The sequence below is a fragment of the Chenopodium album genome, chromosome 5, assembly GCF_948465745.1.
Source record: "Chenopodium album chromosome 5, dcCheAlbu1.1, whole genome shotgun sequence".
Taxonomy (NCBI): Eukaryota; Viridiplantae; Streptophyta; class Magnoliopsida; order Caryophyllales; family Amaranthaceae; genus Chenopodium; species Chenopodium album.
The window spans coordinates 68,545,693-68,570,889 of record NC_137838.1 but is presented as its reverse complement, the minus strand read 5'-3'; the positions used below and the strand labels follow the sequence as shown (position 1 = coordinate 68,570,889).

The 25,197-nt window shown below is 33.7% G+C and overlaps 1 protein-coding gene and 3 pseudogenes across 1 annotated transcript; 2 read left to right on the top strand and 2 right to left on the bottom strand.

Annotated features, from left to right (window-relative positions):
* Window positions 1–5,845: 5,845 nt before the first annotated feature.
* On the top strand, window positions 5,846–6,764 carry LOC145630916 (pathogenesis-related protein PRB1-3-like; annotated as a pseudogene).
* Window positions 6,765–8,567: 1,803 nt separating this feature from the next.
* Window positions 8,568–9,083, top strand: LOC145633063 (pathogenesis-related protein PR-1 type-like; annotated as a pseudogene).
* A 1,684-nt stretch (window positions 9,084–10,767) lies between these two features.
* Window positions 10,768–13,721, bottom strand: LOC145630915 (pathogenesis-related protein 1A-like). Its single transcript, XM_081683036.1, has 2 exons — window positions 13,681–13,721; window positions 10,768–11,212 (listed from the first exon to the last, which is right to left on the bottom strand). The coding sequence occupies exons 1-2, from the start codon at window positions 13,719–13,721 to the stop codon at window positions 10,768–10,770; spliced, it is 486 nt and encodes a 161-aa protein (XP_081539162.1).
* Window positions 13,722–20,896: 7,175 nt separating this feature from the next.
* On the bottom strand, window positions 20,897–21,699 carry LOC145630914 (pathogenesis-related protein 1-like; annotated as a pseudogene).
* Window positions 21,700–25,197: the final 3,498 nt, after the last annotated feature.

The window sequence follows — 25,197 nt, the reverse complement described above, 5'->3', positions numbered from 1 at the left end:
TAATAACTAATATATAAGGCTAAACTTTTAGCCAGGTTACGAGGCTCCGACACTTGGCGTTTTAACTTTTCGCAAAGTGTCGTGCAATGTTTTTGAATAGATTTCATAAGATTCAAAAGTTAATTTAAAATTCTATTTACATACTTCGTATAATTTTAGGATAAAATTGTTAGTTTAGAATTTATTTTCAATAAAATACCAACATTTCAAAGGTACAAATTGAATTATAATTTTGTTATAAAATTTTCGATAAAATATAGCAAATCGTCATAAAAGCACATCAATTCCTAACTAATTTTGTATCAATGATATATTTAAAAATTTGACATATAGATTAAAAATTTATATTCAATAAACAACCCGGGCATCGCACGAGCACAAAACTAGTAATAATTTAAAGGGGAGTTTTTCCCCGAGTTTTTAGAAAGCAACGTAGGATTTAATTTTCTTAGTGCGCCTTGTAGGATTATAAATTTAATAGGTAGCCAATTAAATAAGAGATTATTAATTTCTTTTACAATTAAATAATTCAAATGTCTTGTAAGCAAAATTGGCGAATGGGATTTTAAAGTTTAATTAATTAAATACAAAATATTATCTTTTGAGATTAGGGATTTTATCTAATATTTTAAAACTAATATAATAACAATTTTAATCACTTAAATATGAAAAATAATTTTTTTTAAAAAAAATACTAACAAACCATGCATCGCACGGGTTTTCATCTAGTGTACTGTATAGCAAAAACCCGTTTTGTTTTGTACTGCAGTTGGAAAAATGCAACCCAATATATATGTACAAATTATAATTCGTGGCTACTTAGCTCCTGTTAGTTGTACGAACTTTGTCGAAAGGTACTTCCCCATTCTAAAGTAATTGTTATATTTAGACTTTTTAAACTATATATTAGTATCTCTTTTAATCATATTTTGCAAATCTTATATATATTAAGGGAAATCTTGTTTAATTTGTCTTGATATACTACTCTTACAATATCAACTTGTTATTAAGATTTTGTTAATTAATGATTAAAGATATTAATAAGGAAAATTTGTCAAAAATAACACCACATTTGGGCGGTCTTCCAAGAATAGAACGACCTTTGGATTATTCCAAAATAACACAACATTTGACTCATATCTTCCGTAAATAGAACGTGACCTGTTAGTAACCTGTTTAATAGGTTACCTATGACACGTGTCAAACTATCAGTGGTCAATTTTTTTTAAAAAAAATTAAATCTAAAAAAAAAACCTTAATTAAAAAAAAAAACCCCTTACCCAACCCCACCGGCCCTACCACCACTCCTCCTCCACTACCCAGTCCCCCTACCCCGCCGACGTCATATCACCCCTTCCCCGCCATTGTCAGGCCTCCCCTCGACCCCTTTCTCGGCGTCCTACTAGCCCCCCCTTTTCCTTCACTCAAGCTCTCTCTTTTTCGCATAGGTTAGTGTTTGGTTGGGTTTCGAGGGTAGCTCGGTGCGCTGTTTTACGTTGATAGGGATGAAGGGCGGGGATTTAACGACGGATTCGAAGGTGATGGGTGTGAATTTGTTAGTTTCCGGGGAGTTTGTGGTGGATGTGGAGGTTTGTGGGGGGCTGAAATCGGGATCGGGGAAGAGAGCTTTCAGGTGGGATGGTCTGGTGAGGGGTGGTGGTTCCCGATGAAGGAGACGACTGGCGGGGTGGCGACGAAATGGGAAATGGGTTTGGCGGGGCGATTGCTGGTGGGGAGATGAGGTTTTTCGAGGGGAGGGGGGGTTTTAGGGTGGGGGAAGGTGGTTGAGGGGAGGGGCTGGTTAGGATGGGGTACCGCCGGCGTCGGGTAAGTGACTCTAGCCGCCGACGGTCGTGGTGGGATTGCTTTCGGTGAGGGTGGGTTTTTTTATTTCAGTTTATTTCAGTTTTAATTTTTTTTTTTTTAAATTTAAGTTTTGTTTTTTAAAATCATTATTATTAAAAAAAAGTTAAAATAAATTTTTTTTTTAACCAATCACACATGATACATGTCAAATATAACCTGTGAAACAGGTTATAGGTTTTTTGTTCTATTTTTGGCGGATGTGCATCAAAGGTCATTTTATTTAGAAATAATCTAAAGGTCGTTCTATTCTTGGAAGACCGATGAAAGGTGGTGTTATTTTTGACAAATTTTTCTATTGATAATTAGTGGTCTTCTATATATGAATGCATTGACAAGCATGGACTCGTGCATACATATGTAACGATTATACGTAGTATATTTTAAACATTAGAAGGGAACAATGTAATTTCGCATAGTAACAAAATTGAAACGACAACCATTTCCTACCTTCTTTCTTGGGTGATGATTTTTTTTTTTTTTGAAACCTTGTTGGGTGTTAATTTGATTTTTCGTATAATGTAAAAAGTTAGTAATAGTTTGATTTAGTTTATTAAGCATATGTAAAAATAAAAATAAAAATACATATGTATGTAACGATTATACGTAGTATATTTTAAATACTAGAAGCGAACAATGTAATTTCGCATAGTAACAAAATTGAAACGGCCAACCATTTCCTTGCTTCTTTCTTGGGTGATGATTTTTTTTTTTTTTTATTTATTTTTATTTATTTATTTATTTTTTTTTTGGAAACCTTGTTGGGTGATAAACTGATAATTTGATATAATGTAAAAGGTTAGTAATAGTTTGATTCAGTTTATTAAGCATATGTAAAAATAAAAATAAAAATATGATTATGATGCCTTCTTGACTAGCCTGTTGAGCTATTGAAAGGGCCTCAAGGAAGTCATGCATGCATCTAGAAAACGTGTAACTTGGGGAAAGAATATATATTCGTAACCCTTTTTCTATTTGTAACTATCTTATATTGTAAGGGGGCAAATATTGTAATTAAGTAGCCGCCCCATTTAGTTATTTCACCACGACAAATGAATTTTAAAAAATAAATTAAATTAAAAAGAATTGATGTAACAAGTAAACAATTTATTCAAAGGTTTGAATTCCATTTTGTAGTTATCAAACTTGGTAGTTTTCAATTAACTCAAAGTAAATGTTTATAAGTCCATATCGCTTCGCAAGTCTAATAGCCATTGCAATTGCCTCTTGACTGCCAAGTTCTTATTGGAAGGTTATGCAAAGGCTCAATTTTTCTCTCCGACCTTGATAATATTATTGATGATGTTCTTGCCTCTTGTAGCTTTTTTAATTCTTGCTCTTGGAGTCATGTAAAACGGGCCGGGATGGGAATAGCGTAGCTTATCATTTAGCCCGTATAGTGCCTTTTGGTGATGAACAGGTGTGGGAGAACCATAATCCTTGTGAGGTATCCCGTATGTAATGATGGACAATTTAATAATATAAAGCACACCATCCGTTTTCTTCAAAAAAAAAAAAAAAATTATAATTTATTTTATTGATCAAATAATTTTACGCTTGTTGAATTTAAATTTGACAAATCTATCTTAATTAATGAGACTATATGACTATGGGATGAAATGACTATGGGATGAAGTTTTCAAACAGTCAAACACCTACAAGTAGAAAATGTATTCTTTTTTTTTTTTTGACACAAGTAGAAGATGTATTGTTAGTTCTTACTCGTACTATTTTTTTTATCCAATCTAATGGTTCTAAAACGTCTATAGTCATTTTCCCAAAGATATGTGGTCAACACACTCATCAGCAAGTTTTCAATATCATACGTCTCAAAGGAAAGCCTTGCAAATCAACAGTTTTTGGTCATAATTACATAATTATAACGAACAGACTTCTTTGATTGTTTCAATTTACTTAGAAAACACAAATTTGACACTCACTGTAATGAAAAATAAACATAGCCCTTTGTTCTTGGGGCGGGATATGTACTCAGTATAAGAAACAACGGAGTTTAAAAGAAAATATTAAAGATAGATTAATATAAATTATACAGATTGATTTGCGCGTGATATTATCATGAATTTTCATCTTTATTCCATTAAAAATAAAAAAAATAAAAAAATATATAGTAAATGCCTATATGTAGCCCTTAGGTTTCAATACCTACCCTTAAAAATACATAACTTGTAATGAAAGTTTCATTTTTCTTTGTAATGCTTGTTCATTAAATTTCATCAAAGATAAATAAATATTAATTACTACTCTATACCACTTATTCACGACATTCCCTGTTCAAAGTCAAAGCTCATAAAAATCAACTGTATATACCTATTCCTCCTTTCTCTAATAAACCGAAGGTTTTTATAATTAGCATTTGTAAATGTATATATCTGTGTGTATAATTCAAATATGGAGTACTGTCCTTAAATCCTTATTAACGTATGATTTCTACTAATTACATACTGTATAACAAAGAAAAATAGTTAATTAATTTAATCGTATCTTTTACCAAAATGGCTAATTTGATAAAAGTATTTTCCAAAACGGTTAATTATGAATTATAATTCTAAAACTGGCTAAATTATTATTAACTTGGAAGTAAATTAGCTATTTCTTTTTCCTTTGAACCAATTTTGTTCAGGGTTCACATTATTGATTTTTTTTTTTTTAATTTTGTTTTTGGTTTTATTTTAATTTTGTTTTTAGGATTTTCTTTTAAGTTGGAAAATTTAGCGATGTAAGGAGTACAATATACTAATTTTTTCGTTTAGATCGTATCATTTAAATTTGGAATTTCAAGTAGTATTGTTCTATCAACACTACTGCAAATTTATACAAAGATCAGGGTTTTTAAGGTATTGTTCATCTTTTTCATGCCTATTAATTGTATACTCTCTGTCAATGTCAGCTAATTTGAATATTTTTGAGTTTAATATGTATAATAAATCAAATTTACACATAGTTATTATATTATGTGATATATAATGGTAAACAATGAATATGTTCTCAGTAGCTTTTTATTTATTTATTTATTTATAATTTTTTTGTTAATTGGAAATTTGGAACAATTTTTTGAGTTTTTTTTTTTTTTTTTTTTTTTTTTTTTTTGTCTAATTTTTTTAAAAATGCTGATGTCTCTTGCACCTCTGAACAAAGTAGAGTCTCTAGAGAATTATTGCAAATATATTATGTTGAATGTTATTTTTCATATTAATGGGTTATTTTTTTTCGGTGCAAAAGAAAGGAGAACCTCTAACAAAAGAAAAACACACTGACCAAAATAAAAACAAAGAAAGGAAAACAAACAAAACAGAAAACAAAAGCACACCCTATGAATAACAAGCTAGCTACCCTCTCATCATTGGATATCTTAAATTATGGCATTAGAATTCCCCCCCCCCTCCCACCACCCAAAAAAAATAATTTTTTTTTTCTTTAAAAATAACCCATAAAGTGAACGAAACTAACTCAATGGAAAATAAGAAATAAATAATTTCCTTCCAAGTTAATAAGTTAGCTAGTTTTGAAATTAATATTGATAAATAGCCGTTTTGGTAAATAGTTTTGTAAAAATACGGAGTAGCCATTTTGATAAAAGATCCAATTTAATTATTTCCGAGATTTTCATTTAATTTGCATTCTCTCCTTGAATTGATCATTCCCTAGACTCCATACATAGTGCATACCTTATAATTGAAGCATCCATGCAATACGTTAAGTACAAATTAAGCATGAAATTGACTGCAAGTGGTCTATCTATCAAAAGTGCCAAATAATGAAGCAACATATAAAATAGTATAGAGTATGTAGTAAATTTGGACATTTTCCATATTTACGTATTGATTTGCGGTGCATTTGTGCGTAACTTTATCTTATTTTATATGTTTATCTATATTTGATAAAATTTAGTTCAAGTTGGTTCATTGGATTTGATGCATTGGATCATTCTTATCAACTAATTTACCGAAATGAGGAGTACAATATAGGTAAAGGATTAAATAAACAAGTGTTTGACCATCAACTTATCTACGCCAATTTACCTTTTTCTAGCTATAAAAACCCTACATTACATACATAATTTTTCACAAACATCTCATCAATAAATCTTGATTTTATTTGATAAATACAAGTTTTTTTTAACAGTAAGCTCAAAAATGAATTTTTCAAAAACCTTCGCATATGTTACATGCTTCATAGTCGTAACCCTAGCCCTTGCTCAAAAATGCCGTGCACAAAATTTACCACAAGACTATGTCAATTCCCACAATACTGCTAGGACCGCGGTGGGTGTTCTGAACATACAGTGGAATACCACATTGGCTACCTTTGCCCAAAATTATGCCAACCAAAGGATCGCCGATTGTGCTATGCAACACTCGGGTGGACTTATGGAGAAAACATCGCGGCAGGTAGTAGTGCATCCTTGACTGGCACGGCTGCAGTACAACTATGGGTTAATGAGAAGGTCAATTATGACTATTACTCCAATACTTGTGCTCCTAACAAGGTTTGTGGACATTATACTCAAGTTGTTTGGAGTAATTCGGTTCAACTTGGATGTGCTAGGGTTCAATGTAACAACGGTTGGTACTTTGTTACTTGTAACTATTATCCTCGAGGTAATTACGTTGGCCAGAAACCTTACTAAACTTACCATGCATGGTGCTTGTAAAATTCTACCAATAGGTGAGATTTACCTCACTAGAGTATGTGGTATCAAGCTATTATTAATTAGCTCACTAGAGCATTATATATGTAACGCTTGTTGAAAGAAAATTAAATTAAATAAGCATACTTGATGTACATGTACTAGCTACATGGATTGATCATCAAGTCATATATGCTGAATTTATTACTGTTGTAAGAACCGGATTTATAATTAATCAATTTTAATTACTATGTTTGCTTACTCTTTTATTTTTGTAATATGTCCTCTCAAGTGCATGTATGTAATATCTTTCTTAAAGCAATTATTGAAAATCATACATGTCTTTACATAATTATCTTTATTACGAGCTTATATATTGAAATAATATAATATATTTATTTGACAAAAAGTACTTATAAAGAAATACAAAAAACAAAGACTACCAATGCAACACAAAAACACCAAAGAGACACTTGCAAGAAGACTTCAATTTATTCAAGTCAAGCAAGTTTGAGGCCCGTGATCACGCTTTAATAGGATATAAAAAATGTTTATATAAACCCGTCGTAAAATTAAAGATCAATTATGACATGATTAATTCTAAACTTGAAGAATTTCTTAGATGCAATGGACACTACAAAAAAAATAGCCCATTAACGAAAGGAATTTTTAACACTTGGAGCATATATGTATGGTAATAAGTATACTTGATACAAGTATATAATACATGCATCAATTAAATTTTGATTGATTGAAATTGAACGATGTTATTACTATTAATTTTTTTTTTTTTTTTTTTTTTTTCTATTGATTATAGAATAGTGTTATTATGAGTAATTATTATTCGACACAGTTGTACTTACTTTAACCCAAAAGAATTATATCGACACAGATGTATCTTCAACTAACATCCCCCATTTATGAAATTCCACTTAAATTGGAAAGCTTCTCTATGGCCTACCAGAGGACTACTAAAAAGAGTACAAGTTGATCAGCAAACGACTGAAAAATATCTGGATATATTATATGTGCGTGTTTGTATGTATCATCCATTCAAGGTGCCGGAGGGTATTCTGTGTTTCACTAATTAAGCTTCTTACTCATTGAAAAATCTTAATTTGAGTAAAAATAAAAATATCAAATGAACAAATTAAAAATAACACTTGTGTAAACTTATTGTATTGTCAAAGACTAAACATTATATTAAGTATTTTAACCATGCAAAATTTATTATACCATAAATCCCAAGCAACTCTTTTTTCATGAAAATAAATGGACAAAAAAAAAATCATGAAATTACTACATTGTATATATATATAGGAAATTTTGCAAAAAAACAGATTTTAAATCTTGTTTTTTTGCATATAACCACCTTTAAAATTTTTTTTGCAAAACACCACCAATTTTAAAAATTTTGTTGCAAATTACCACTTTTTTACCCAAATATATCAATTGTTTTACATCGAATTGGTGGTAAGTTGCAACAAAATTTTTAAAATTGGTGGTTATTTGCAACAATTTTTTAAAAAAAAGAGTTTAATGCAAAAAAAAAAAAAAAAAGAATTAAAAGGTGATTTTTTGCAATATTTCCTTGTATATAGTTTGTGGATTTGGTGTGGCCGTGTGGTTATTAATGTTGCATGTAAGAGATACTTGTATATAATAGAAGTTAAAAAAATTATAGGTTTAAAAAAAAAAAAAAAAAAAAAAAAAAAAAAACTACGTAGACTGATAAATTTTAAACAATAATTTAGAGCAACAAGGGGCGGCTACGATCAATTAAGTTAATCAATCATAATCAATACTTAAGAGCAACCATGGGCTGCTATCAAATTAGAATCTCTCACGGTCACGTATACTTGCACTATAATATTATTACTCCATGATACAGACTAACCATGTTGCCATTATATTTTATCTATTGATGATAACCTTGCAAATAAACTCAACTACTAATTGTTCAATTTCTCTCTATAAAATCTATGCCATCTTATGCAATTTTTTCATCACTTTCATTTTCTAATAAGGCAAAAATTAAACCTCTAATAATATGAAAATGAATTCACTAAAAAACCTTGCATCATTTTCATGTTTTATTTTTGTAACCCTAGCCCTTGCCAATATTTGTCATGCACAGAATTCACCACAAGACTATGTTAACGCCCACAATGCAGCTAGGGCCGCGGTGGGTGCTGGTAATATAAGATGGGATGACCGAGTGGCCGCCTATGCCCAACAATATGCCAACTAAAGGAGAGGTGATTGCGCTATGCGCCATTCTAGTGGGCCATACGGGGAGAACCTAGCCGCTGGTAGCGGGTCTTTCATGACCGGCATAGCTGCGGTAAAGATGTGGGTGGATGAGAAGGTTGATTATGACTATAATTCCAATACTTGTGCTCCTGGTAAGGTATGTTGGCATTACACTCAAGTGGTTTGGCGTAATTCCGTTCGTGTTGGATGTGTTAGGGTTCAATGTAACAATGGTTGGTTTTTTGTTACTTGTAACTATGATCCACCGGGTAATTGGGCTGACCAAAGACCTTACTTAACATACGATCAAACTTTTTAAATTAATCGCGGTCATGTGATTAATCAAGGATTTGATGATAATCAATGAAGGAAGATACGTGTGGAAGATTGAATTGGGAGTATAATGTGATGTTTAGTATGTCTTTGTAATAATAATCCTAGTTCGTAAAGTCAGTTGCTTTACACATGAAGGGACTTATGGTCAAAAGTCAAAACAAGTAGGTTTGGTTACGCTTTTGTATGCTCATGTAAACAAAAATACATGCATGTAACACCCGATTTACATGTACAATATGAATAAATAATCAAAGTGCAAGTTATGGTTCTTCTTTTATATACAGATGATCTTATTACTATGATCTATCATTGGATCAACACTTGTTTGTATCCACAACTAAACTCAATGGTCTCTATTTATAAAATACGTACCAAAATGAAAATTATAGATAAAGAAATTTCAGCAAGTTAGATAGTTATTCCTTATGCAGTTATAGATATATTTATACCTAGAATTTTTATTTTTTATTTTTTAAGTGAGAATTGCATTATTGTAGTTATGTAAAACATGGCAAGCTATTCGTATGTACCAATGGCGGACCTATTAAGCCCACATAGAAAGCATCCGCATCCCCATTTTCTGAAAAAAAAAAAAAAAAAAAAAAAAAAAAAACCAAGTCCTTACGCCAAGTTGGTTTTCAAAAATAAAAGCTCAAAAATTTGGACTTCCATTCCAAATACGTATCTTTATCTTCCATTCCAAATATGAGATAAAGATACATCACGTATCTTAATCTTATAAGCTGACAAACACACCTACTTCTTTACTACCTATGTTCCTGCTTCTTCACGTGAAGATATGACAGATATTTAATTTTTTTCAAACCTATTTTACCACTTTCTAATTTTTCTCTCCAACTCAAAATCTCAAACACCCATACAATATTCTAATTTCTCTTTCCACCTCAAAGTCTGAAACAAAGAAGTATCAAATATTCAAGTGCACCAACAATTTTATTTGCTCATCAAGTTGGCGATAATTCTTCTTGTGGCAACCGCAAGTGTAGATACTAGAAAGAGTATTTTTATAAGTTACGAAATAATATAGATGATCATTTGCTCAAAAAAAAAAAAATTATAGATGATCATTTTTTAACGATTGTTTGGTTTCTTTCATAGAGACAAATATTGCGCTTACAAGAAATTAAAATCGACAAGAACAATTGTAATTTTTTAAAAATTATGCGTTGCTTTGTTTTCCGTTATAAATAAACATGGATCTTTTTCATGAGTACAAACCCTATTATTTGTTTTGTGTTATTAAAAGCGATTTGTAATTTTTGGTGATACTTCTTTGACAATGTATTACTTTGTACTATGTACGTTGGGATGATTAAGTTGAAAGTTTATTTTGGACTCCTATTTATTAATTTTTAGATCCGCCACTCATATGTACTACTCATATATAGTAACAAGAGTGCATTAGAATTACTAAATGATAGGGATCGGACAAATTTCAATTTTGTAATGGCTTCACAAAAATCATATAGCTAGCCATCAGCAGTTATTTATTAATGATATAGAGACGTACAATTGTCTAATTAATAAGACACAACTTATTAAATCAAACAAACATTATTGACTCCATCCACTAATTAGATGATGACTTTTTAATTAATAGAAATCAAAGCAATAATAAGATGTTCCAATCCATATATATTTTGTCACTAGTAAGGACGTTCTCCAACAACGTTACCAGGAGGATCATAGTTACAAGTAACGAACGCCCCACCATTTTCGCAATCAACTCGAGCACAACCCAAACGAACCGAGTCTCTCCACACCACTTGAGTATAATGCAAGCACTCACCATTTGTGCAAGAATTCGAGTCATAATCGTAGCTCGATTTCTCATCAATCCACAACTTTACCGCATCAACACCACTCAACGCACCATTAGACCCCGAACCTTCGGCTATATTTTCACCGTAGTTTGAATCTGATGAGTGCACCAATTGACAGTCTTTCCTTTGGTTGGCGTAATGTTGGGCGTAGGCAGCCACGGTGTCGTTCCATGCTAATGGCCCCACACCAACCGCTGCTCGAGCGGTGTTGTGTGCGGCCACATAGTCCCTAGGGGAATTTTGTGCTTGGCAGTTGACAAGAATTAGGGAAAATGCAATTTTAAGAAGTGAGGTTTTCATAATGAACATGTTTGTTTGCTAATGAGAAAAGGTTAACTAGCTTATAATATGATTAGAATTGAAGATAATCAATAGATGTAGGGTAATGTTTGTTTGGGATATGATTAGGAGTTTTGGTTTGGAGTTGTATATATAGATGGTAGGAAGGGAATGCCAAGTTAAAAAATAATTAAGAATGATAACATAAATGTACATAATCTAGAAATATTATAATCGATTATTCATAAATCAGTTTTTTTTAAAAAAAAATAGAAAAAGCCCGCCCATAATTTTACGTTTTTGGACATGATAAATTAGGATTGAAACACGTAAAAGGTGACTTAGAAAATCGGCCAATATTATTGAAAGTCAATTTTTAAAAAATGGTTTGAGATGCCGTTTTGACATATGCACTCAATTATGTTTGTAAGCATGAGTAAATATACTTATCATGTGATTGGACTATAGACGAGTAGAAAACAAAGATATGATTTCATTAAGTATAATATATCATTATATTGGATCATTTTAGAAGATGATCAGTCAATGAGGAATCACAGGCCTAATAGGACTATAGGAGATTATTTATATATAGTTTACTCTAAAAAAAAAAATTTACAAGTAGAGTAGTACATTGTACTGTTGTAGCTTCAAAACGTGGCACGACTTCTTGTTTTTTAAATAAATTTTACCTTTCTTTGTATGCTTAATTCAATCAATTAGTAATAGAAAAATGATCATACATATATTTTAACCTTTCAAAATTACAAAAATTATGTTGTTGTCATTGTTTGAATTAATTGGTATACCACAACATCCACAAGAATATAATAGTATTTTGTTTAGTTAATACCGTTTTCTTAATGCACTTCATTACACACCTAAGCTAATAAGATGTAGAGATAAACTCGTCATGGTTAATCTATATTGATTTTTCTAGCTAATCAATCAGTACTTAATTCAAGGAGCGCAATTAGCAACTTAGCAAGTGCGTGACGGAATATTTTTTGCCATGCTTACGAGTAGTGACTTAGTTAGTTATCACCTTTCACAAGCTAATTTATCAAGCAAACTTCCGAGGAAAAAAAAAAAAAAAAAGTCAATGTATTTATGTAAGCATTGATTTACTGAATTTTCATTATTATATTTATACAGACTATACCCAAGACTTGGTTATATCTTGACTACATTCAAAAATTTAATGCACCATATGATTGAGTTACTATTGATTTAATTACCAGTATATAGGATTACTCAAAATTACACGTATATGAAGCTTCAAATAAAGTATTTACTAGTTTATATATAAGACTTGCTAAGAGGATTTCCAAATTTTGTAGATACATAGTCATATGAATGTTATACATGTAATAACTTTCAAGAATATATTCAATTTGTTACAATAATTAACAAAGTAAAATTTAAGATAACTTGAAAAGGCTCCAAGACTAGACCAACAAGCTTCATACGTGAGGTGAATGTTTGGAGTTAAGTCAAGCAAACCCGTCCAATTGTGGCTTGATTATTTTTCCTAATGAGCATCCTCCATACCTTATAATTTTTTTTTTTTTTTTTTTTTTTTTTTTGACGGGTCCATACCTTATAAATTACACCATGCAATATAGATCAATTATATAAAATCGATCAAATTTATGGATCGGACAACATTTGATTCATGTATCAGTATAAACTAATTAACAGGCAACTAATTAATGAACTATAATAGTAGTAAAGTTAGTCATTTACGTGATCTGTAGTTCATAATCACTTTTTTGCAAATTGATTCATTGTATTTGATTAATTTGACCTTTAAATCGAACATATAGTAATCAATTTTAGGAGAATGTAATTATGCTAAAAAGAAATATATTACGAGTAGTAATTAAGGATTAGCAAATTTTTTTAGAAGCAAAAATGGCCCTATAATTCTTCTCTGCGCCATGCATTTCGCCTTTAGTTCCGTAGTTGAGGATACTTACCTACATTTACACTTAGTATTATATTGACTAATTAATTAACGGCTAGTGCTACTAGATTAGGGGTGTGTGAAATTAGTTTTTTCGGTTAAAGTCGTTGAAGATTACCTTGAATTTGTCAACAATCTCAAGCTAAAAGATAGACAATTACGCTAAAAATAGGGCCAGGTACTTTTTTTTTCTTATGACTTGTTCATTTTTTTTCCTATCTCTCTTTTTTTTCTTTTTTTTTTTTTTTTTTTTTTTTACAACGGAAACAAACAGATTACATATTAATACTAAAGTTAATAAAGTTAACCGCCACTTCTCCAGCTATCAGATGAGCTCTATGAACGCGCTGCCGGTCCGCCTTGAGAACACAACAGACCTGAAAGGTTGAGCCCAGGTGCTGAATCTTGCGAATGAGCCAAAGATAATCTATGTTTCCCTGGCCATCCCCTCGAAGTAGGGAAAGAAGATTGCAGGAGTCAGTAAACACCATAAGAGAATGAAAGCCATTATCAAAAGTCCACTGTAACCCATACAAGCAAGACAGTGCCTCCGCATGTAAAGCTGAAGAGCCAGCCCCGAAGTTACTTCCTCCAATGATCCGATCATCCCCCGGGTCATCATTATCCAAGCACCACCCCATCCCGGCATGTCGAGAATCTTTGAACCAAGAGCCATCGATTTGCATAGACAGTAAAGCAGTCCCATGTGAATTTAGACCAAGCTGAGCTACGAAAAACCCAGGCGGAATAGGGGAATCACCAGCAGTCCAGACATCATTTGTGGAATTTGCAAAGGCATCCGAAGCTACAAAAATTGAATGTGATTCCATTACTGCGACAAACTGTGAATCAAACGGTCGTGATGCCTACGAGTCCTTAAAGACTCTGGAATTTCGACATAGCCACAGACTCCAAAGAGTACCGACAAAGGTACCTAAGCGAGTACTAGATGGGCATCCTGACTAATAAAAAGTCGGATATAATCTAGGATCCAATCTGAGAGAGAAAGGTCACCATTAAATTCTGAGCGGATGCCAAGGCATCCACCCCTCCAAACTAATCGTGCAGTAGTGCACATTCTGAAAAGATGTTTCATATCTTCTGGTTCTGAACGACAGAGGTCACAGAACACATCTTGAATCGGAACACCCCTGTGATGGAGCTGAACCTTCACTGCAAGAGCCCGGCGTAGCAATTTCCATAAAAACAACTTCCATTTTGGTTGAATCTGGAGAGACCAAAGAACTTTCCAGAAGGAATCAGTACTAGAAGGTGTGGCAACAGGAGAAAGTTGTTGTTGAAGCATTGCATAACCTGTTTTCACCGAGTATGATCCAGATGGGGTGCTTGCCCAGAACCGGAAGTCCTCCTGGGTCGTATCTGGAACCTCCATTGCAAGGATTGTAGAGGCCGACGAAGGAACAAACCAGTCGACAACCTTAGTTGTATCCCACAACCTTGTATGAGGATGAATAAAAAAACTAACCGTTTGCGCTGCAGAACTTGACAAAGGAATTCCGAGTTTGAACTACGGAACACAACCATTGGCCCACCTGGTCGAACCAGCCAGGGTGGAGAGACCATTACCGATCTTCCAATTGCATCCCTGTTTCAAAAGAGTGTCCGCCTTAAGTAACCCCCGTAGGCCATACGAAAGACGACCAGAGAAGATATGACTATTGTGAGGATTGTTGGACAGGAAGGTGGTACGCGCTCCGAAAACTTTGGAAACCAACAACTGTGGGTTAGAAAAAAGTCTCCAAACCTGTTTCATAAGCAATGCATTGTTTAAGGAAGACAGACATCGAATGCCCAGCCACCCAAGCCGCGAGGAAGATGCATAATATCCTTCTTAACCCAGTGCATACCCTTAGTGTCCGAATGTGCCCAGAAGAACCGCATAAGCAAGGAATCAATTTTCCCAGTAACCGAGACAGGTAACTCATAGCAAGCGAGAACATGGGAGGCCATTGCTACAAGGATAGAGTTGATAAAAATTAACTTTTGCGATTGTGACATCCAGATAGCATTTAAACAATTAATTCTTCCAACGATTTTGTCAATTATGAACTGGAAGTGGTCCTTCTTCTTTCCCACAAAGTCAATTGGAGCTCCCAGATGATGATCAAACACCTGAACAAGCTTCATTCGGAATATCGATTTGAAACCTTCGTGAGAGGAGGAACTGACATTGGGGCTAAACTTAATCAATGACTTTGACAAGTTTAGCTCTTCTCCTGAAATCTTCGTAAACCGTTGGATGATCTGCATGATATTAGTACATGAAGAAGACGATGCCCGGAAAAAGATGAGCGCGTCATCCGCAAAGAATAAATGCGAGATGGTCGGGCTCGATCTAGATAGCTTGATTCCTTGAAAAAGCTTCATATCCTGACCTTGGTGCAACATACGAGAGAAAATATCCATGCAGAAAAGAAAAAGATAAGGAGAAATGGGATCTCCCTGACGAAGACCACATTGTGGTTTAAAGGGCTCGGAGTTTGTGCCATTGATCAAGGATTTGTAAGAAACCGTGGCAAGGCATTGCTGGATCATTTGAAGCCAACGTGCCGGAAACCCATAGGCCTTTAAGACCTCCAAGAGAAAACTCCAGTGAACTCTATCATAAGCTTTACTCATATCGATTTTGATTGAGGCAAGCCAATTAGTGCCAGACTTAGAACAATTGATTTTCTCCATTAATTCATGACTCAACAAAATATTATCTGTCATAACACGTCCTTGTACAAAGGTGTGCTGAGAATCAGAGATGAGAAAAGGAAGATACTGGCGAAGCCTGGCCACCAAGCACTTAGAAGCGCATTTGTACACTGTATTGCAAAGGCTAATCGGACGCAAATGTCCCATCTCTGTTGGGGTACCAATCTTTGGAATCATAACAAGGAGAGATTGATTCCACTCTTTCAGTAGGTAACCTGTCTGGAAAAAACTCAGAATGCCTGAAATAACCGAATCACCCACTACATCCCAGTGAGTTTTAAAGAACTCGACTGTGATTCCTTCCGGGCCCGGAGACTTACCGTTCCCCAAAGAAAAAATTGCAGTTCGGATTTCAGAAGCAGAGAAAGGTCGCTCCAAATTAGCGATTTGAGAGGAATTAAATCGAGGAAGATCTAATTCGCGAAGGACGATATCAATTTCGGGATCATAGGCAGGCAGGCTATCAGTCTTGAACGTTTTTTTTCAGAGACTCCACAACAACTCGCTGAACATCTTTTTGCCCATGTTGGAGTCCTCCCAAATCGTCTAACAACATGGTAATCTCATTTTTTTTTCTGACGACTCTTAACCTTTGAGAACAGAAGTTTAGACGGACAATCGCCCTTCAGTATCCAGTTTTACTTACAACGCTGTCTCCAATACTGTAGCTGCACCAAGATATTTTCCTTTGACGAACCTATATTAGTCAGATAGGTCGAAGCATCAGATACCGACTGGAGAGACTCTCTCTCAGTGGATAGGTCGTTGGAGAATTTTTTCCAGTCAATACCCCAAAATTTCTTATTATTGAGACACCATACAATGATTAATGCTTTTACATGTTCCAGATTCTTTGAGAGAATGAACATAGGTGAGCCAGAGAATTGTCGTTGCCAAGTAGAGAGAACAAAGTCATGAACTTCCTTAAAGTTGAGACACCAATTATCCAATTGATAAGGACGGTTTGAGTGGTTCTGGAACTGGGAGTCATCAAAACAAATAGCTGCATGGTCAGAGATTAGAATCGGTTGATTAAGAATGCGGCTATCAGGATAACTATGAAACCAATCAGAGGTCATATACGCCCGATCCAAACGCTGTAAAATGAGTTGATCATCATCCCTATTATTTGTCCACGTATAGGGGGGCCCTTTGAAGGGAGTAGCAAGTAAACTAGACTGAATCCTAAAGTCAATAAAGGACTCCTAACCCTTAATGACAGAAGACCCACCCAACCTATCAGAGTGATGCTCAATTTGATTAATATCTCCAATAATCAAGCAATTAGGAGCAATAACAAGTAAATCCAAAATCAAACCCCAAACTTGGGGTCTATCTTCCAAAACAGGAGCACCATAAACAAACATCACACATTTACTATTTCCATTAGCAAGCTTTACATTACATAGTACAATGTTTGAACAACAAAAAACACAAGAAACATCCTCCGAACCATAACCAAGAACAACTAAACCCCCGCTAGTACCTACAGAGTCCACCCCAAAAACCGACGTCGGACTAGTAAAACTAAGGAAGCTATTCACAACTGAAATTGAGACTTTAGTTTCACACAAAAACAAAAAAGTAGGAGCAAAAGAGTGAAACAACCAAAACACATAAGGAAGCTTAGGCGAAGTTAGGTCGTTTAGTCCCCGGAAATTCCAAGATGTAATCTTCATAAGACCTTAGGGAGCTGTGAAAGGCCAGCTACCTTACCAAAGTTGTTCAAGAAAACATTAAAAAAGGGAGTAGAGGATGCAGTAGTACCAATACTAGAGGCCTATGATGAGAACCCATGATCTGAAATTTTTTGTGATTTGCAAGAAGAAGTAGAGGCCACCTCTTCCACCTTTCTTTTCCCACCTGATAATCTCATGAAAAGGTTGGAAGAGCAGCCCATAGAAGTGTCACCTTGCTCAGCATTATTAGCAGCAACAAACCCCAAATAGTTTGCCATATAAGCGTCCGAGAAAGACTTTGCAACCGCCTTCCGCGTGTCCGTAGCAGGCAAGGTAAAACCTCCCTTCGATTGGACATGAAGAGACCTTATCTTTCGACGTTTTTGAGACCACGTCGAACCATGATAACAAAAAAAATGATCTTGATCATACGAGCGACACCTATGAAAAGGACCTCGGGAACTCCTTTTGAGTGGGTTAGCATCATTGTGAGAATGTATTGGATGCCTAGGAACTTGATTTGCTGGAGGCAGGTTTTCGAGGTCATCTAAATGAAGACTTGCCAGCATGGCTGGCACTGTTTCATTAGTGTCCACAACAACAGCATCATAACAACCAGCAGCAGAGTACACAACAGCGTGATTTGCAGCAGCATAACCTATAGAGGTAGGCTCAACAGTAGCCGAAAAAGGAGCTGCAAGACACGTAGCAGCAGAATGTACAGCAGCAGAATTTGAAGCAGAATTTGAAGAAGGGGCTGCTGCAGTATCAACAGAGTTATTTACGCCAGCAGCAGCAGCCACATAACAACGAGCAGCAGAGTTCATAGCAGCATATTAGCAGCGGCAGAACCTATAGAAGCAGTACCAATTGCAGAAAAATTATGGGCTAAGGGACACGGTGCAGCAGAATGAACAACAGCTATGTTAACAGCAGCATTAGCAGCATTCTGAATAATGAAGGCAGTAGCAGCATGCATAGCATATTCCTCCGAATCAGAGCTGTCCGTAAGAAAATTTTCCTCTAGAGTAGCTCAAATTCGAAATCCCCCTACATTAGTGATATGACTTCGAGCCTGCGTAAAGGGAGCATACGGATCTCCTTGTGGAATAGCAGCTCGATTCTCTTCAAGGAACCTTGTTGAACTTGGGTTATGGTACAACTCCGAGGTTGTTGGGTCTGTTTCAGAAGAAACGGAACTCTGAACACCTTTTGATGAAGCAGAATCATAATCCGTTGAAGCTGAGGTAGAGGAAGAAACCACATAATTCGAGTGAGACATGTAACCATTTTGATAAACCCCATTTATAGGAATAAAATCCGGATCAATATTATCATTATTGTCCCCTGTATGAGCAGCATCGTGCATATGTCCATTTGGCAGGCCATTATCCCCTGCCCCCGAAGAATCCGAATCCGAGTTATGAGGTTCATCACCATCATCCGTATTAGGATTATCATCATTATTATGGTCGTCATCTGGAGGTTCCTGATCGTGTTCATTATCATCATCACCATCATGATTATCCCCATTAGGATGATTTTCATCATCATTATCCATATCATCATTTTCATCCTTATCTCCTACAACATCAGAACCCGAAGAATCCTCACTTTTGTACTCGAAATCTTGAGCTAAAATCAGAAGATTTACTCTTGTATTTCTATTATTGAAAACATCCTGGGTACCTTCGACCATATTTGTGTAAAATGGTCAGAGATTTTGATTATACAACACCGTTAAACCCTCATCCTCGAAGGCCTCCAGACGAGCACTAATCCTTCTAGCAGCCACATAGTCCGAACTGTGACAGAAATCCGAGAGATGACCCACCAAACCACATTTTTTACAGAACAAAAACACCCCTTCGTAGCGGAAATAAACCCATATGGGGTCACCATCCCCCGGAACAAAACAACCTGGAATTAACGGTTTAGAAAGATCGACTAAGACCTGTCCCCGCAATTCTGGCTCCATAGGAAGGCCATCACCGTCATATTCAAGCGTTTCAACTACCCCTACAAGCTTTAAGGTTTCTACAGCCCACTCGGGGTCCAGGAGCCCTAGTGGGAGCCCATTCACTCGAATCCAAAGCCTCGTAATATCAAAATTAACATTGGCAGGGGCGGTGTACCTATTACATCTACAAATATTGCAAATACGACCATCCAAAATGAAGGTGTGTTGTTCAAGTAAAGCTTCTACGTCATCCGAATTTGAGCATGAAAAAATATAATAACAACCAGTATGGTGAACAACAATATTACCTCGTGAGAGCCACTTAGAATCAACCATCTGTTGAACGAGCGCACGACTTGGAGGAGTGGGACCAAAGAATATTCCAATAACCGCTTTATTCCAGTCAATATTCGTAATATTATTTTCCAAAGGTTGATTCAAATAAACCCCCGATTGGTACAAGGTCCATCGATTGATATGCGCCATAACGAGAACGACAACACAGACAAGGTAATTAAGAAGAAGGAGTAACTGAACTGGGTGAGAAACAGGGGAGTAAAGAGCAATAAATTTGAGAATTTAGAAGAGAAAGATAGCAAAGGTTATGAATTTTTGTAAAACCGAAAGTAAATCCCAAAGCTGAGAATGATACTAAGCTTACTATTAGAATTCCCAATAATCCACGTGTTGGAGCCAGGAATCCAAGAGAAGCACACGTTGAAAGGAGGCTCAAGAGCACTCCTTGAGCACTAAGAAAACTCCCAAAAAAAGGAATTGATTATAGAAAACTCTAAAAAAAAAACGATTGGATAGAAGAACAAGGGGTCCTCACCTCAAATCTAAGCTTTAATGAAGCAAAGGAATCCTTAAAAGGAACAAAATTGATTAAAAAAACTGAAGAACAGCCAAATACAAGAGGAAACCCTAGAAACCTAGGAACCACTTTGGTAATTGTAGAGAGAAAATTCACCTGCTTGCTTGGCTTTGTTAAGTTGTTTTTTTTTTTTTTTTTTTTTTTTTTATTACTCTAAAAGGTTGAAAAATTGCGATGATAATTTTTTATTACCATCTAGTATTATATGTTAGACTATATCAACAATGGCTAAACATTGTAATTAACAATAAATTAGTTAATCAGTTGCATATTTTACGCCTCATAATTTCGTCAGCAACATTATGATAGCAAATTAACAATATCACCAATTTTCAAAAGCAAGTTTGAATATGAAAAATTGTGACATTGTGCCAATACATTACACTTATGTTTATGTATACAAAAATATTTATCCAATTTGAAGAATTATAAAAATGACCCTAGCACATAGAATTCTCCTACCAAAAATATGCTTAGAAAGGTCTTTGCCCTATAACATTTTCAGGAGGATAATAATTGCGTAATAAAAGTGCCTCCATTTTGACATCTTTCTTTGGGCCTGTTCACATTTACTGAACTAAACTGAACAGATTGGAGCTGAACTGAACTGAACTGATTAGAGCTAAACTGAACTGAACTGAACTGATTGGAGCTAAACTGAACTGAACCAAACTGATTGGAGCTGAACTGAACTGAACTGAGCTCAACTGAATATTTTATTAGAGAGAGAAATTAGGAGTTGAACTGAATGGATTGGAGCTAAACTGAACTGAACTGAACTGATTAGAGCTGATCAGAACTGATTGGAGCTGAACTGAAATGAAGTGAACTGAAATTAAGTAAATGTGAACAGGCCCTTCGGCACACCCAACACTTTGTGTATCTTTCCAAACAATTTGTGTGTAATGCCCACACATTTCTTTGCAATTGTTAGAGCCATAATCATATTTAGGCTTTTCACCGACCCATAAATCCACGGCTTCAGTTGCGCTTAATTCTCCAAGACTTATTGCAATGTTCTCACCATATATTGGTTTGTTTGAGTGTTGCAATTTACAATCTACAGCTCTCTCTTTAGCATACGATCTAGCAAAGGTTGCAAGAGTCTCGTTCCAAACTAAAGGGGATTGCAATACTGCAAGACGGGTCACATTGGTTGGTGCAAGATATTAAAGTTTCCAATCAAATAGGGATGAGGCCCAATATATATATATATATGGGTCATGGTAAGCCCACTTACCAAGACAACGGCTAAGAAATGATTTAAAATAGCCATTGTTTTGGGTGAGTTTGAAACTAAGGAGGGTGAGATAATGAAAAGATATAGGAAAAAGTTGGGGAAGTATGTTTATTAGGGGTGAACATGATCTAGTTTGGTGCGGTTTGAGTCTAAACCAAACCAAACCGCAAAATACGTTTTGGTCAATTTTTCAGACCAAACCAAACCATATTAGTATTGAAACCAAACCGTAATAATGCGGTTTGGTGCGGTTTGCATGGTTTGCGGTTTATGATGAGACGACATTTTTTCCTAAAAATTGTCAAATATTTATAAACTTATAATAAAGTTCAAATAGTTAGCCCAAAAGGATTGAATTATACTACAAATTTTTAATAAAAATAACAACCAACTAATCAAGTGCTAAGTGCTAACACAATAACACATAATAAAAATAATACATAACAAATTAACAGTGGAAAAAAACATAATACATTTGTCCAAAAAAATAATTCATACTACATTATAGTTATATGACCTATTGAATTTTAAGTATTGATATTTGAGATTGAGTATAGAGTATAGTAGTATACTGTCCTTATAGTCTTCTAATGATTTTTCTTTTTTTTTCATTTCTAATTTTTTTTATAATATATAATAACTATTTTAATTTATTTAAAAATTATATAAATATTAAAATGCGGTTTACTGGTTTACGGTTTGGTTTGGCTTATAATTTTTGAAAAACCAAACCAAATCGCAAACCGTATTTCCCAAAAAATCGAAACCAAGCCATATTTTTCCAAACCATAAACCAAACCAAACCGCTAAAATGCGGTTTTGTCTGGTTTGGTTACGGTCCAGACCAAACTGTGTACAACCCTAATGTTTATATAGACGGGTTTTGTTTTAGTTTTTTGTTAAAAATAGTATTGATGGTGCTTAAATATAGGGATTTCCTGTGCAATTTTAGATACATGGACCATAAATTGTTTGATGAATTTTAGCATCTTATAAAAGTTAAGCACGATATTGTTTAACTTATCAATATTTTGTAATATTATTTTGGAAATTTTGTGAAAAATTACCTATTATAGTCCAGAATTTGCGAGAAACTGCCTATTAAAAAAATTGTAATTTTTAAAAAATGTTGTAATTTACTACCTTACGCCGGATTATAAAGGAGTTTAACCAAAATTCTCCGGCATCACGTGACACTTAATGACCCTTTTCTTTCCCAAATTTTCTCACAATTTTTCCACGTGATGGTCATTAAGTGTCACGTGACCAAGTCAACGTCGGAAAATTTTGGTCAAACTTCATAATCCGACGTAAGGTAAAAAATTACAACATTTTTCATAAGTTAGGTAGTCAATTACAACATTTTTTTTAATAGGTAGTTTCTCGCAAATTCTAGACTATAATAGGTAGTTTTTCACAAAATTTCCTATTATATTTTATTTATATCCATTTTTTATTGTAAAGTTGACAATAAAAAAATATACGAAATATGTATAGGAAGTTAGAAATTTCACAATTAGCAATTTAATTGGTTCCTAAAAATAATGAACAAATTAAATATCTTATTTGTTTTAAAAGAGAGAAAAATCTATCTTGAAAAAATAAACATATATACTACATATATGTGTATTTTAATATACGGGGTGGTTTCGTTGAAAATAAGGCTTAGCTTAAAACAAGGCTTATGCTGAAAACAACAAATCTCAACCATTCATTATTTGCACAAAAGATCAAACGGTTTAAAAGGCCTAAGATCTTTCCAACCTTACATATAATCAATCCAACCGTTTTAAAGGTCACTACATATTAATATAAGGTAACTTTATCTAAATTGACGACATTTACATAGAGTCACTATATATTAAAATAACGTAACTATATCAATTTTGACGATATTTACACAAAGGTCATTATATACAAAAATAAGGTAATTATATCATTTTTGACTACATTTACATAAAGGTCACTATGTACAGAAAATAAGGTAACTATATCAACTTTGAGTTTTTTTACACTATTTACATAAAAGTCACTATATATAAAAATAAATTTTTTTTTTGAAGAAATATATAAAAATAAGGTAATTATATTAAGGAAATTTTGCAAAAAAAAAACCACCTTTTAAATCTTTTTTTTGCATATAACCACCTTTTAAAAAAATATTGCAAAAGACCACCAATTTTAAAACTTTTGTTGCAAAATACCATTTTTTTAAGCCAAATTTATCAATTGTTTACATCAAAATTGTGGTAATTTGCAACAAAAAATTTAAAATTGGTGGTCTTTTGCAACATTTTTTTAAAAATGTGGTTATATGAAAAAAAAAAAAAAAAAAAAAAAAAATTTAAAAGGTGGTTTTTTGCAAAATTTCGTTATATAAATTTTGACAACATTTACATAAGGGTCACTATATACAAAAATAAAAGTCACTACACATAAAAATAAAGTAACTACATAAATTTTGACAGCATTTACACATGGGTCACTATATACAAAAATATGGTCGGTGACTAAAAAAAATTTCACAACATTTCCATAAAGGTCATTATATGCAAAAATAAGGTAATTATATCAAATTTGACAACATTTACATATAAGTCACACTATATATAGAAAAAATATACAGAGAATACTTTACGAGAACGTCATAAAAAAAAATTATAACAACAATGAACCTATGTAGGATTCGAACCTACATTATTGTATATACACAATGCTCTACAGTTTGAGCTAATAGGTTTATAGCACGCGAAAACAAAACAACTCATTCATAATACTGCACAAAATGGAGCCCCAATCTGAGTGAATGTAGAATATACTACATAACAACGTATAATCAAGTGATCCGAGGTACGATATTTAATAATACACATACATCTACTTATTGTAGTGTTTCTTTTTTTTTTTTTTTTCTTTGAATGATAGACTTGTTATCCAACTATGTGAAGTAAGAATCTGGGTTCTTAGAATGGCATAGGATAAGTTTCAACTTATCTTTTACAATACTAGATTTATAAATCATATTTGCGTAGCACAAATTCTTTAAATTGAAGCCACAAACTCACAACACCAAGCAAAAAATACGCCAACTAGCCAAGTATAGAAACTTGTTCACTTTCGTATTTTGAGTTGACTTCCCAAAAAAAAAAAAAAGGCAAATTACTATGACAATATGGTAATCATGAGCCTAAGTGGTGGCAATCGACTAATCGTAGCCTTGTAAAATCAGATTCAGAGTTAGTACTATGAATGACGAAGTCTAAAATGCATCAACCTCCAAAGAAAATTTTCTGTCCATTACAACCTAAAGCAACAGCAAGACATCATAATAGCAAGATCTTCAATAAGGAGATGAAAACTTAAGGGAAATTTGAAAAACTATAGAAACGAATGAGTAGTCATAATATTTACAAGTTCAAAAGTACTTTTAGAAAAAACATATTTGGTTAACCAATAAGATTAGAATTGAACTTACTATACTGGTTAGTATTGTGTTGTAATTTTGAGCTTTTGGTTGTATTTGAAAATAACTTG

Coding starts and splice junctions, on each gene's coding strand:
- LOC145630915 (XM_081683036.1), bottom strand. CDS start 13,721: ATGGGTTACAGTGGACTTTTGATAATGGCTTTCATTCTCTT. Junction 11,213..13,680: donor ATAATGGCTTTCATTCTCTT/ATGGTGTTTACT, acceptor AATTGCATTTTC/CCTAATTCTTGTCAACTGCC.